Source organism: Melospiza melodia, unplaced genomic scaffold (assembly GCF_035770615.1).
Source record: "Melospiza melodia melodia isolate bMelMel2 unplaced genomic scaffold, bMelMel2.pri scaffold_18, whole genome shotgun sequence".
Taxonomy (NCBI): domain Eukaryota; kingdom Metazoa; phylum Chordata; class Aves; order Passeriformes; family Passerellidae; genus Melospiza; species Melospiza melodia.
In genome coordinates, this window is record NW_026948525.1 from 8192183 (window position 1) to 8204102 (window position 11920).

The 11920-nt window shown below is 48.9% G+C and overlaps 1 protein-coding gene across 1 annotated transcript; it reads right to left on the reverse strand.

Annotated features, from left to right (window-relative positions):
- Nucleotides 1-9920: 9920 nt before the first annotated feature.
- On the reverse strand, nucleotides 9921-11592 carry LOC134433358 (olfactory receptor 14J1-like; the record flags this gene model as incomplete). Its single annotated transcript, XM_063182215.1, has 2 exons — nucleotides 9921-9959; nucleotides 11131-11592. Coding segments are annotated over 2 exons (501 nt in total), but the record flags the coding sequence as incomplete, so codon positions are not given.
- Nucleotides 11593-11920: the final 328 nt, after the last annotated feature.

The window sequence follows — 11920 nt, forward strand, 5'->3', positions numbered from 1 at the left end:
CCAGTCTGACTGAGTTTCGGCCCAGGGTTATTTTTGGGGTTAGTCTGGAGGCAAGGATCACATTGTCAGCTTACCTGAGTGATAGTGGCATATAAATTCCTGACAACGATTCTTTCAATCAGATGTGTGTTCTAGAAAGCCTGTGGAAATTACTACTTCAAAGTCAGCACTTCATTTCAATGCACTCTGTATCACTGGCAGCCTTGGTCATTTTGGAAAAGGAGCCACACTTTATAAAAGCTTTTAAGTAGTTAGGCTCTAGTGTGTTTTTTAGTGCTCCTCCTTCGCTAGTAACCACGAAAATGAGAAGGGATTACTAGCTCTCTTTCAATGGTAGCCCACCCCTGTCCCTTTTGATTAGTATTATTGTATTCTGGCTTACCTTCAAGGAAAATCTATCCATAATTACCTTAACCTTTTGCTGCTTTCTTTGCCTCTCCATCTGCCAGCTCATTTCTTTCCTCCAATTCTGAGCTTACTCTCTGGTGTGCCTTAATATGCCTTTTCAGGCAGCTGAACTGCTTCCAGCAGCCGGATTGTCTCTTCTTTCTTTGTGAGGTTAGCAGTCCCCTCTGCTTCCAGATGGCTCCATGTGCATGCATGTCTCTGAATACATATTTCGAGTCTGTATAGATGTTTATTTTCTTTTCCTATTTCTAAGGCATGGGTCAATGCATTTATCTCGGCCTTTTGTGCAGAGGTAGCTGTTGGTAAGGGTCCAGACTCTATTATCTCTCTGCAGGTAGTCACTGTGTACTTTGCATGTTGCTTTCCACTGGCAATGTAGCTGCTCCTGTCAGTGAACCAGGGCCTTGCATCGTCCAGAGGAGTGTCTTTCAAGTCTGGGTACCTGGAGTAAGTGTCTTCAATGGTCTCCAGGCAATCGTGGTGTACTGCTTCTCCTTGATTCCACTGAGAAAAGAAACTGGGTTGACAATATTAGTCACTACTCTCTCTACATCATCTTGCTCTACTATGATGGCCTGGTATTTCAGGAACCTCTGTGGTGAGAACCAGTGGCTGCCCTTTACTGCCAGTACTGCGGACACTGTGTGGGACACAAGCACAGTCCTTTTTGTCCTAGGGCAAACTTGCGTGCCTCTTGAATATTCAGCACAACTGCTGCTACACCTCTGAGGCAACCTGGCCAGCCATTGGCTGTTGCATCTAGTTGCTTAGACAAGTAAGCAACTGCTCTTTGGTATGGACCCAAGTCCTGAGCCAGTATTCTCAGGGCAATTCCTTGGATGGAAAAATAGAAAGAATGGTTTACTTACATCTGGAAGTCTCAAAGCTGGAGCTGACATGAGGGCACTCTCTAGCTGGTAAAAGGCCCATGTGGCTCCTTTTGTCCCCTGGAGATCTCTGTTTCCATTGGCAATAAGAGCATAGAGGGATCTGATGAGCAGTCCATAATTATAAACCCACAGCCGGCACTACCCTGCCATGCCTAAGAGGGTTCGGAGCTCCTTTGTTGTCTGGGGTTTTGGGGTTTGGCATATGGCTTCCCTGCCTTAAAGTCTGCTGCTCAGCACTCACTTCTTACCCCAGGTAGATTACCTTCTGTTTCACTACCTGTGCCTTTTTCTTTGAGACTCCATATCCTTGGAGTCCTAGGAAATTCAAAAGGCTTACTGTCCAGGCCACACATGCTTCCCTCGTCTGAGTGGCTACTAGAAGATCATCCACGTACTGCAACAGTCTCCTTTCCTCTTGTGGAGCTTCCTGGGACTGGGTCTTTCCAAGCTGTTCTCCAATCGGAGTGGGGAATTTTTGAAGCCTTCAGGCACATGGACCATGTGAGTTGTGTTTGAATGCAAAAATTTTCTGCTGGCTTCGTAGATAGGGAGGCAACAGAAGGCATCTTTTAGGCCTAAAACTGTGAATCAGGTTAGCTCAGGTGTTAAACAAGTTAGTAAAGTATATGGATTTGCTACCACAGGGTATAAATTCTGTATTACCTTATTGACAGCCCTCAATCCAGTACTATCAATTATTGGTACTATCAATTATTCCCTATCTTCCTTTTGAGGGTACTACTCAATTCTCACTGGTTGTGCTCTTTCCTTAAGCTTGATTACTATGCGGGGGCATTTTTCACTCTCCCGGTACAGCAGAGGCCCATACACTCGAAAACACTTACTTACTTATTCTAATATCTCCTTACTAATGTCTTTCTTAACTTCAATGTCTGTTAATATTAAGCCTAATATCTTTATATCATTTGCCTCCAGAGTAACCTTTCTCATTTGAGAATGTTTAGCAAATTGAGTATGTACAAAAGCTTCTAAGTACACATGGTACACATATTACTTTAAAGGTTTGCAAAAGTATGCCTTCTCAGACTGGTCAGTTGTTCCCCACACTACAACATAAACATTCTCCACAGGTACTAAAGCTTTATTTAAAATTGAATTGATGGCCCTTGTGTCGACTAAAATTTTACCCTTTTCTTTCTTCTGATCTCACTGCCTCTCGCAGAGGAGTCTGTTACATCCTAGTTCTGGATGAAATTGAACTGCCAGGAGGGGGATGGGTTCGAGTGGGTATACTTCTGGGGCCTAAGTCTTCTTCCCTTTTGGGGAGGTCATCTTTATCCTTCCTCCCTTACCTTCGGAGGAGTCTTTAACAAATCATATGTACTCATTTTGTGAACTGTAATCGCTTTGCGTTTCAGCATGATAATCTTTGTTTGACTTCATACGTTGCTATCTTATGCTGCATGCTGAACAACAAGTTTGATTTGCTTTCTCTTTGCCTTGTTTTTCTTTTCAAGGGCCAAGACCAGAGGGTGGTCTGATCTCACAGTCTCTTTGCCATTCTGGGTGATTTCTTAAAACAAAAAGACATATAAGCATGCAAAAAACTCTATCCCGTTCATCTTCCTATTTTAAAACAGTACTAACTGCAATGAAGTATTATAAATCTTTTTATTTTCTGAGCTGTTCTTACTGGCAACCCTCTCCCAGTGAGCCCCTCCTAAAACTGGCTAATTCAGGAACCTCTTTGCTCTGGTCAGTTCTCATTATCTCTTTCTCCTTGCCCTATCTCGCTTCCACTCAAACCTTTTTTACAGACCTTCACAGTAGTTTCTCAGTTTTCCTCCTACACACACACAGCTCCAGGTGGCATCAGATGTGATTCCCACACACAAGCTTTAAGATCTTAGGTTCTGAATCAGCTTGATCAGAAACCTTTAATTTACACTCAGGGCATGTGCCCTGACGCTCATTAGAACAGCAATACCAGCGTTTCTCACAAACTCTGCACTGCAATAATACTTAATGCAGCATGCCAGCCTCTTGATGCACCAAAGGCTCCCCAAAATTGCCCGCAAAGGCAGGCTATTCCGTTTATTACAGAGAACTCTAAATCCCTACAGCAGGCTGTTCTTAGTCCAGACTTACTACAGTACCAGCTGAAGTCCCATAAACTCATTCATCTCTTCTATCTAAACTCTGTTTTCCAAAATATCAGTCTTTTCTAGTTCTCTTCTTGCACAATCTAATTAAGCACTGTGTCTACTTACACTTGTTTTTTTGCCTTGCAAAAAGGCTGTGCTTGTCACAGCTAAAACATATGCTCACAGACACAGACACACATGCACACCCCCCTCCCCCTTAATCTCAAATTCACTGGAGCCAAGGCTTGAATTGCTGTGGGGGGACGAATTCGGGGAGAATTCTTGGAATTCCTTAATTTGCTTTATCATAGTTAAGCATAAATCACCATACCATAGTTCTTCTGTTTAAAATGCTACTCTTGTTGCAAACAAAGTCTTAAAATCTCCACAAACACCACTATACAATCCGAGAATCAAATTACCACAATGCAGTGGAAGAAAATCACTACACAAAATCACTGGGAAAGGACACATCACTCAAAGTGCCCACTTTTCTCAACACAACACAGCATACCATAATTCAGCATTTACTCTCATCAGTTTTTCCTGGACACAGTCAAAATAACAGCACACAGTCTGGAGATCAAGTACAAACATCCAGGGCAAAAGAACTCTCTGAGCTCGTACTCACAGTTAAAATGTACCAAATTTACACAAATCACTACGTTTAAACACAATAAATACCGTCACTGACATTCCTCCACTCGCGTCTCCACAGGGCACTTCTCTCCCTGCTCCCACAGCCTGCTGCAGCCGGCACCTCAGGCCTCACTGGCTGCTTCAAACATGGGCAGTACTCACCCCCCTCCCCCGCACTGTAGGACACTGTAGATCTACTCTCTTTTAAACACCATACACTTATACACTTGCACGATTAGAAACACAGTGCACTGACCACACAATGCATTAACCATACAGCGACACAGTGTCCGGACACCACACACACACAAACAAAACACACACGGGTTCAGCAGTCTGCTCTATCAGAACGATGAACCCTGTCTCTAATATAGCTGCTCCATCAGCTGTACCCAGACGTCTCTGAGTGATTTACTCCCTTGCTCTCCTTTCCCCCCCACAGGGGCCCCTCAGTACATACTGTATCTTCCTCTGCAGGCCAGCAGGTCCTTGTCTGTCCTCGCAGGAGGCAAGTTGAGACGAGCGGAGCCCCACCAGGAAAAAAATCCTGGGGCACCCCTTGGAGGTATGTCTATCCCCCCTGCCCCTATGGGGACAGAGAACTCCCAGCTTGGCTCGCCATAATGTTTTGCAGAGAAAAGAAGAAACCTCACAACTTTATAAAAGTTGTAAAGCTCGGTATGTTTATTTACAGTGCCAGACACATGGGGAGAAAACTCTCCTCAAAAGACATGCGAGTTTTTCCTTCAGCTTTGGCCTCACAGACTTTTCAGCTCTCCTAGACACTTCACCTAATTCAGAATGGATCTCTACTCTGTCTCATCTTGGACCCTTGCCACCTCACGTATGAGCTTGCCAAGTGAAGATTCTTCCCTGATATGCCATGTGTCAATGCCATCTCCTCCCATTTTCAATTCTTCACACTTCTACCTTCACCCTCATCACCACCTTCACTATGCTTGCACCACCACTCGGTTTGGTGGTCGCACAAGTCTTTGGGGGTCATTTTGGATGAAGACCACTCCTCTTCCTCTTTCTCCTTTAATTCACCTTTGGGTTACATATGCACACCATGCCAGTATAATGTCAGCCAAAACCAACATATTACTGCATATAAGTATCAAGGCAATAAATCCCTTATAATTGGCATTTTCCTGGGACCCAACCAGATTGTCCCTTCTTTCTGTTAATTTTTAGTAACTTTTATCTCTTGCTTCCTCCTGTCCTTGAACATCTGCTGGGATGAGGGGTGGAACCACTCCTCTCCCTTTCTTCTTTGGCATTACAACTTTTAACTGTTTTATTATTCCCAAATATTAATTACAGTATCAATATTGATTACTATTTCAGTTTTTATCAGCATCAATCATACCTATTTACCACAGAACTTTGCTGTGCTGTCCCTTTAATATTCAATCTGCTTTTTGCGGCTCCCTTGCTGAGGATTTTTCCAGTGCTCTCAAGGCCTCTTTGGTAGCAGGGTGAAGGAGCCCTGGCCCAGGCTCTGGTCCTGGGGTACACGGGGATGCTGCCAGGGGGTCCCTGTCCCCCTGTGCCACCCCCAGGGCCCTGGCCCCCCGTCCCCGTGTCAGGCTCTGGGGTCGATCTCATGGAACATCCTGTGGGGGAGGCTGCGGCACCAGGGGCAGGGGGACCCAGGGGCACAGGGGACTTCTTCGCTTTGCACAAGAAGGGTTGGACTGCTCTGAGGGGAGCTGAGAGGGGGACGAGGGCAGTGACCTCCCCAGGGACCTCACACTGCCCCTGTGATGTCACACTGCCCCTGTGATGTCACACAGCCCCTTGTGACGTCACACAGCCTCCTGTGATGTCACACTGCCCATGTGATTTCAAACAGCCCATGTGATGTCACACAATCATCTCTGTGATGTCACACAATCATCTCTGTTATGTCACACTGCCCCTGTGATGTCACACTACTCCAGTGATGTCACACATCTCCAGTGACGTCACACTGCCTCTGTGATGTCACACTGCCCCTGTGATGTCACAGAGCCAACTCTATGTCACCCTGTGATGCCATACAGCAGTGCTGCAATGTCACAGAAGACTGATATCACAAAGTTGCTCTGTGATGTCACAATCTGTTCTGTGATGTCGCACCCTGCTCTATGATGTTCCACTGTGATGTTCCACAGCCACCAGGTGATGTCACAACCCACTCTCTGATGCCACAAAGCCACCCTGTATGATGGCAGACTCTGCTCTATGTCCTCAAACCCTACTCTGGCCTCACAGCCACCTCTGTGATGTTAAAACCCACCCCGTGATGTCACAAAACCCTCAGGAACTCAGTTCTATTGAAACACTGAAGTTTCTTGTACTTTGAAGAGATCCCTGTCAGGGACACAAATGAGAAAGTGTCCCCAGGTTCCAGCTAGAGCAGAACGCTGCAGGTAGTGATGCCAGCTGGGGACAAACAAGGCAAAGGTGTCTCTGGTGCTGAGCAAACCTGGATGTGTTTGAGGAATGCCAATGGCCAACGCCTGAGCCCCAGCCCCTGGCCAGGCAGATCCTGTCCCTCCCTCCTTGCTCAGTGCACTTCCCGGGATGGGCACTGGCATGTGGGGATGTGCAATGGCAAGGGCAGGAGCATGGGGTAGCCCCTGCCAGGCTGCTGAGCAGGGACAAGGAGGCAATGAGGCCCCAGGCCTGTCCCCTCGTGGCCCCAGGCCCAGCAGCCATGGCCAAAGTGCTGGCCAAGTTGGCTGTGGCAGGGCTGTCTTGCAGCTGCTGCCCATCCCTGTGCCCTGTGCAGCCCAGGCTGTCCCACGGTGTCCCTGCCCTCCGCCTTTGTCCCTGCAGTCTGTCAGCATCCCCCGGCTGCCCCACCTGGCTGGGCCCTTCCTTTACTGGCAGCTCTGCCTCCTGTCTGCATCTGCCTGCCCACACAAAGCCTTGGGCATATTGTCAAAATGATTCATTAATTTTTACTGTGCCTGTGAGCTTGTAGCACGGGAGCAAGGCATTCAGGGGCTGCTTTCCCAGCAAGAATGGTTGGAAGAGAAGAAGAAGACATCTGGCTCAAGAATGCAGTGATAGAAAAAGCAAGGACTGAATCTGAGAACTTGGGGTGGGTTTTATGGAAATGGGTAAATTTTAATACACACATAGTGACTGCATATAAGCGATAACACTTGTACAATCACGTCCATGTAAGGAGTTATCACCTGCTGGATCTCAGGCGTGAATAAATGATGCTATCTCAAACAGCAAATTAGTGTTAAGAACTCTTACTCTGATATTTTGGACATTTGGTGACAGCAGAAGCTGACAGAACCAAGGATCTAGCTGTGACACTTGGAACCTCATGGAACAAAGGGTCCATTGTGATGCAGTGGAACCTCATGGAACCACAATCCATTGTATTAGAACAAGGCCTCGTGGAACCCAGGAGACCATTGCTGACAGTATGGAAGTTCATGGAGCCATGGGGTCATTTTGAGAGTTTGGGGGTGCATGGAACCAATGGTCCATTGTGACACTGCAGAACCTTTGGAATCAAGGTGGTCATATTATGCTATAGAACCTCATGGAACAAAAGATCCATGGTGACCCTGGGGAACTCAGACCATTGTTGACCGTGTGGAAGCTCATGGAACAAAGGGTCCATTGTGGCTCTGTAGGGTTTCACAGAACCAAGGAGACTATTTTGACACTGTGGAGCCTCATGGAACCCCTTGCCACTGTGACACAGTGGGGCCAAATGGAGCCAAGGGGCCATTGAGACACCGAGGAACCTCATGGAACCAAAGTCTATTGTGATGCAGTGGAACCTCATGGAACCAAAGGTCCATTGTTACACTGTGGACCCTGTGGAGCCAATGGGACCATGGTGACACCGTGGTGCTCCATGGAACCAAGGGGCCATTCTGATTCTGCTCTGCCTACTAGAACCAAGGGGCCACTACAGCACTGCAGGGCCTCATTGAACTAAGGCAGCCTTGTGACACTGTGGGCTCCCTTGGAACCAAGGATCCATTGGGATATTCCAGGGCCTCATGGAACCACAGAGACCATTATGAACCTTTGGAACCCATTGTAACCAAGTGGCCATTGTAACATGGCAGGGCCTCATGGAACCAAGGGGACCACAGTGACACTGTCGGGCTCCATGGAACAAAGGGGCCATTCTGACACCATGGAACTAAGAAGGCCATTGCTGTGCTATGGGACATCATGGAACCAAGGACACAATTGCTGTCATATGGGGCATCATGGAACCAAGAAAGCCATTGCCGTGTTACAAGGTATCATGGAACCAAGGAGACCATTGCTGTGCTACACAGAAGCATTGAACCAAGGAGGACATTGCTATTCTACAGGGCATCATGGAATCAAGGAGGCCATTGTGACACATGGAGCCTCATGGATCCAAAGGACCATTGTGGCACTGCAAGATCAATAGTGACACTGTGGGGCTCCAAGTGAACAAGGAGCATTCTTAATGTGCAGAACCAAGGAGGCCATTATGATACTCTGGGGCATCATGGAGTGGAGGGTCCTCTGTGACACAGAACAGCCTCATGAAACCATGGAGGCCATTTTTACACTTTGAGGCCTTGTGAAGCCAAAGGGCCATCGTGGCACTTTGTGTCCCCATGGAACCAAAGAGTCCATTGTGACACTATAGGCTCTGTTGGGCCAAAGAGCAATTGTGGCACTATATGGCGCCATTGAACCATGGAGAAAATTGTGACACTACAGAGCTCCATGGAGCTAAGGATTCATGGGACAATGTGGGACACGTGGACCCAAAGGTTCATTGTGACATTGCAGGTCCTCATGGAATACTGGAGACCACAGTGACACTTCAAGGCCTCATTGAACCAAGGGGCTCTGTAGAACCAAGGAGACAATTTGACACTGCAATATACACTACTGATAATAATGCAGAGACAATTATTGTGTCCTGCTTTCTTTTCCTATTTATAGATTGACATCATCAATGTCCAAATGATATTGACCCCCAGCAACTTCTAATGCAGTCAGAAAAGAAATGAAAGTGAAGACCCTTAATGAATGACAATCATGAATACTTTGTCCCCACCCTCTCCCCACCATTTCCCTCATCCAACCCCTGGCACTCCTATGGATCAGGAATGGTTTGGTCAGCAGGACCTGGGCAGTGATTCTTCCCCTGTGCTCAGCACTGGTTTGGCAGCACCTCGAGTGCTCTGCCCAGTTCTGGGCCCCCATATTAGGAAGGACATGGAGGGGCTGGAACATGTCTAGAGAAGGGTAACAAGGCTGTAGAGGGGTCTGAAACACAAGTCCTGTGAGGAATGGCTGAGGGAGATGGGGGGTTGTTTATCGTGGAGAAGAGAAGGCTCAGGGGAGACAAAGCAGTGCCAGGGCAGGGTTGGACTTGGTGACGTCCCACACCTTTCCAAAATTGCTGATACCAGGATTACCTGAACCACCCTTGGAGCAGTTGCACAATGAGCCCTGGGCCTCCTCTTCAGAAGCTCCAGCAGCCCAGGTCCCTCAGCTTCTCCTGCCAGCCCCAAAGCCCATCCTGTCAGTCCTGCAGAGCCTCTGCAGCTCCGCCTCATTGCCCAAAACAGGGAGCCCCAGAGCCAGACACAGCAGCCCAGATGTGCCCCCTGGCCTGGGGTGCCTCTGGCAAGGGAGCAGCACCAGGCACTGCAAGAGCCTGCAGAAAATTCCTGCAGGACTTGTAGGATGATCCTGCTCCCCAAGGAACGTTCCCATGGTGCCCAGTCAGGAACTGCAATGGGGAGTGGGGCCAGAGAGGGAAGGGCAACCACGGATGGGCTGTTTGCAGGGGTGGGCAGTAGGAAGAAATTTATAGCAGGAAGGAGTGAAGAAAGCAAAGGTGATGTAAAGGAAATGCTCAAGGCAGTTTGGCGATGGCTGGCAGGCAGCCCTGGCTCTGAGCAACAGAATCTGCAGTGGCACAGGAAACTCCCAGCTGATGGGAACAAACTTTCTGGCTGACTACAGAGGCCAGGACAAAGCTGAGTGCTTTCCCTGATGTCCCCCAGCCATTGCTGACCCAGGATCTGATGGCATTTGTGCTCCCTCAGGTTCATTGCCCCATAGCAACAGCATGGGGGTGCTCCCCCTGCTCTGTGCAATGCAAACATGGGCTGCTGAGCCAGTGCTGCCGTGTCTGTGCCTGAAAGGATGGGACACCTGTGTGAGCTGGGGGAGAGGTCAGGGCTGCAGAGGGAGGATGTTGCTGGCTGCTGCATGAGGATGGTCTGGGACGCTGCCCTGGGCTGTCCAGCGCACTGGGGATGGATCAGCCCCTGCTCTGCTGCTCCTTCTCATCTCCCACAGGGCCCTTCAGAGCCCCAGCCATGCTGTTTGCCCCCATCCTGGCCATGGCCATCCTGGGGCTGCTCACGGGGCTTTTCTGTGCTGAGCATTGACCTCTCCGTGTTCTTGAGAGAGCCTGAGCAAGGAGCCTGGAGCCCCCAGGCCCTGGCCTGAGGCGTCAGTGCTGCCTCAGCAGTGCCCATGGCCTGTAACTGCTTCAGCCCTGGCACTGCCACTCCCAGTGCTGTGCCCGGCCCCGAGAGCACTCAGGCCCTGCAGCAACACCAGGGCCACCAGGGCAGTGGGGCAGGGCCACGGCAGCAGCACTGGCAACGCCAAGTGTTGCTGCTGCTGGGCACAGCTGCTGGGCCAGCCCTGATCTGCCCCTAGCTCTGCACACAGACATTGCTGCTGCAGCTCCAGAGAAGGCAACATAAGGGCAATTCTGCAGAAAACTTGGCTGGGAGATCCTTTAGTCCCTTTAAGGCCACCGTGAGCACAACTCCTCACTGACACAGTCTGTGGCCACAGGGAAGGTGGAGAGAAACAAAATGAGAAATGGCATAAACAATGACATTTATTTGTGGACTATATGGAAAAAATAAAACAAAGAAAAATTACCTCAGAAATTAAAACAAGAAATATCAAAGATGACTTTTATTACAAGTGATTTGCAGACAATGGCCAGCAGTTTAATGCTCCTGAAAGCATCCAGTCATCAGTCTCCACACTGCAGCCTTGAGTTCCTGGTTCCTCAGGCTGTAGATGAGGGGGTTCAGGGCTGGAGGCACCACTGAGTACAGAACTGACATGGCCATATCCAGGGATGGGGACGACATTGAGGGGGGCTTCAAGTAGGCAAACACTGCCGTGCTGAGGTACAGAGAGACCACAGCAAGGTGAGGGAGGCAGGTGGAAAAGGCTTTGTACCTTCTCTGCTCAGAGGGGATCCTCAGCACAGCCCTGAAGATCTGCACATAGGAGAAAACAATGAACACAAAACAACCAAATGCTAAACACACACTAACAGCAATGAGACCAACTTCCTTGACATAGGACATGGAGCAGGAGAGCTTGAGGATCTGTGGGATTTCACAGAAAAACTGTCCAAGGGCATTGCCTCGGCACAGGGGCAGGGAAAATGTATTGGCTGTTTGCAGCAAAGCATTGAGAAAGCCACTGGCCCAGGCAGCTGCTGCCATGGTGGCACAAGCTCTGCTGCCCAGGAGGGTCCCATAGTGCAGGGGTTTGCAGATAGACACGTAGCGGTCGTAGCACATGATCGTCAGGAGATAAAATTCTGTTATAGCATAGAAAACAAAAAAAAAGAGCTGTGCAGCACATCCTGTGTAGGAGATGTTCCTGGTGTCCCAGAGGGAATTGTGCATGGCTTTGGGGACAGTGGTGCAGATGGATCCCAGGTCAGTGAGGGCCAGGTTGAGCAGGAAGAAGAACATGGGTGTGTGCAGGTGGTGGCCGCAGGCTACGGTGCTGATGATGAGTCCATTGCCCAGGAGGGCAGCCAGGGAGATGCCCAGCAAGAGGCAGAAGTGCAGGAGCTGCAGCTGCCGG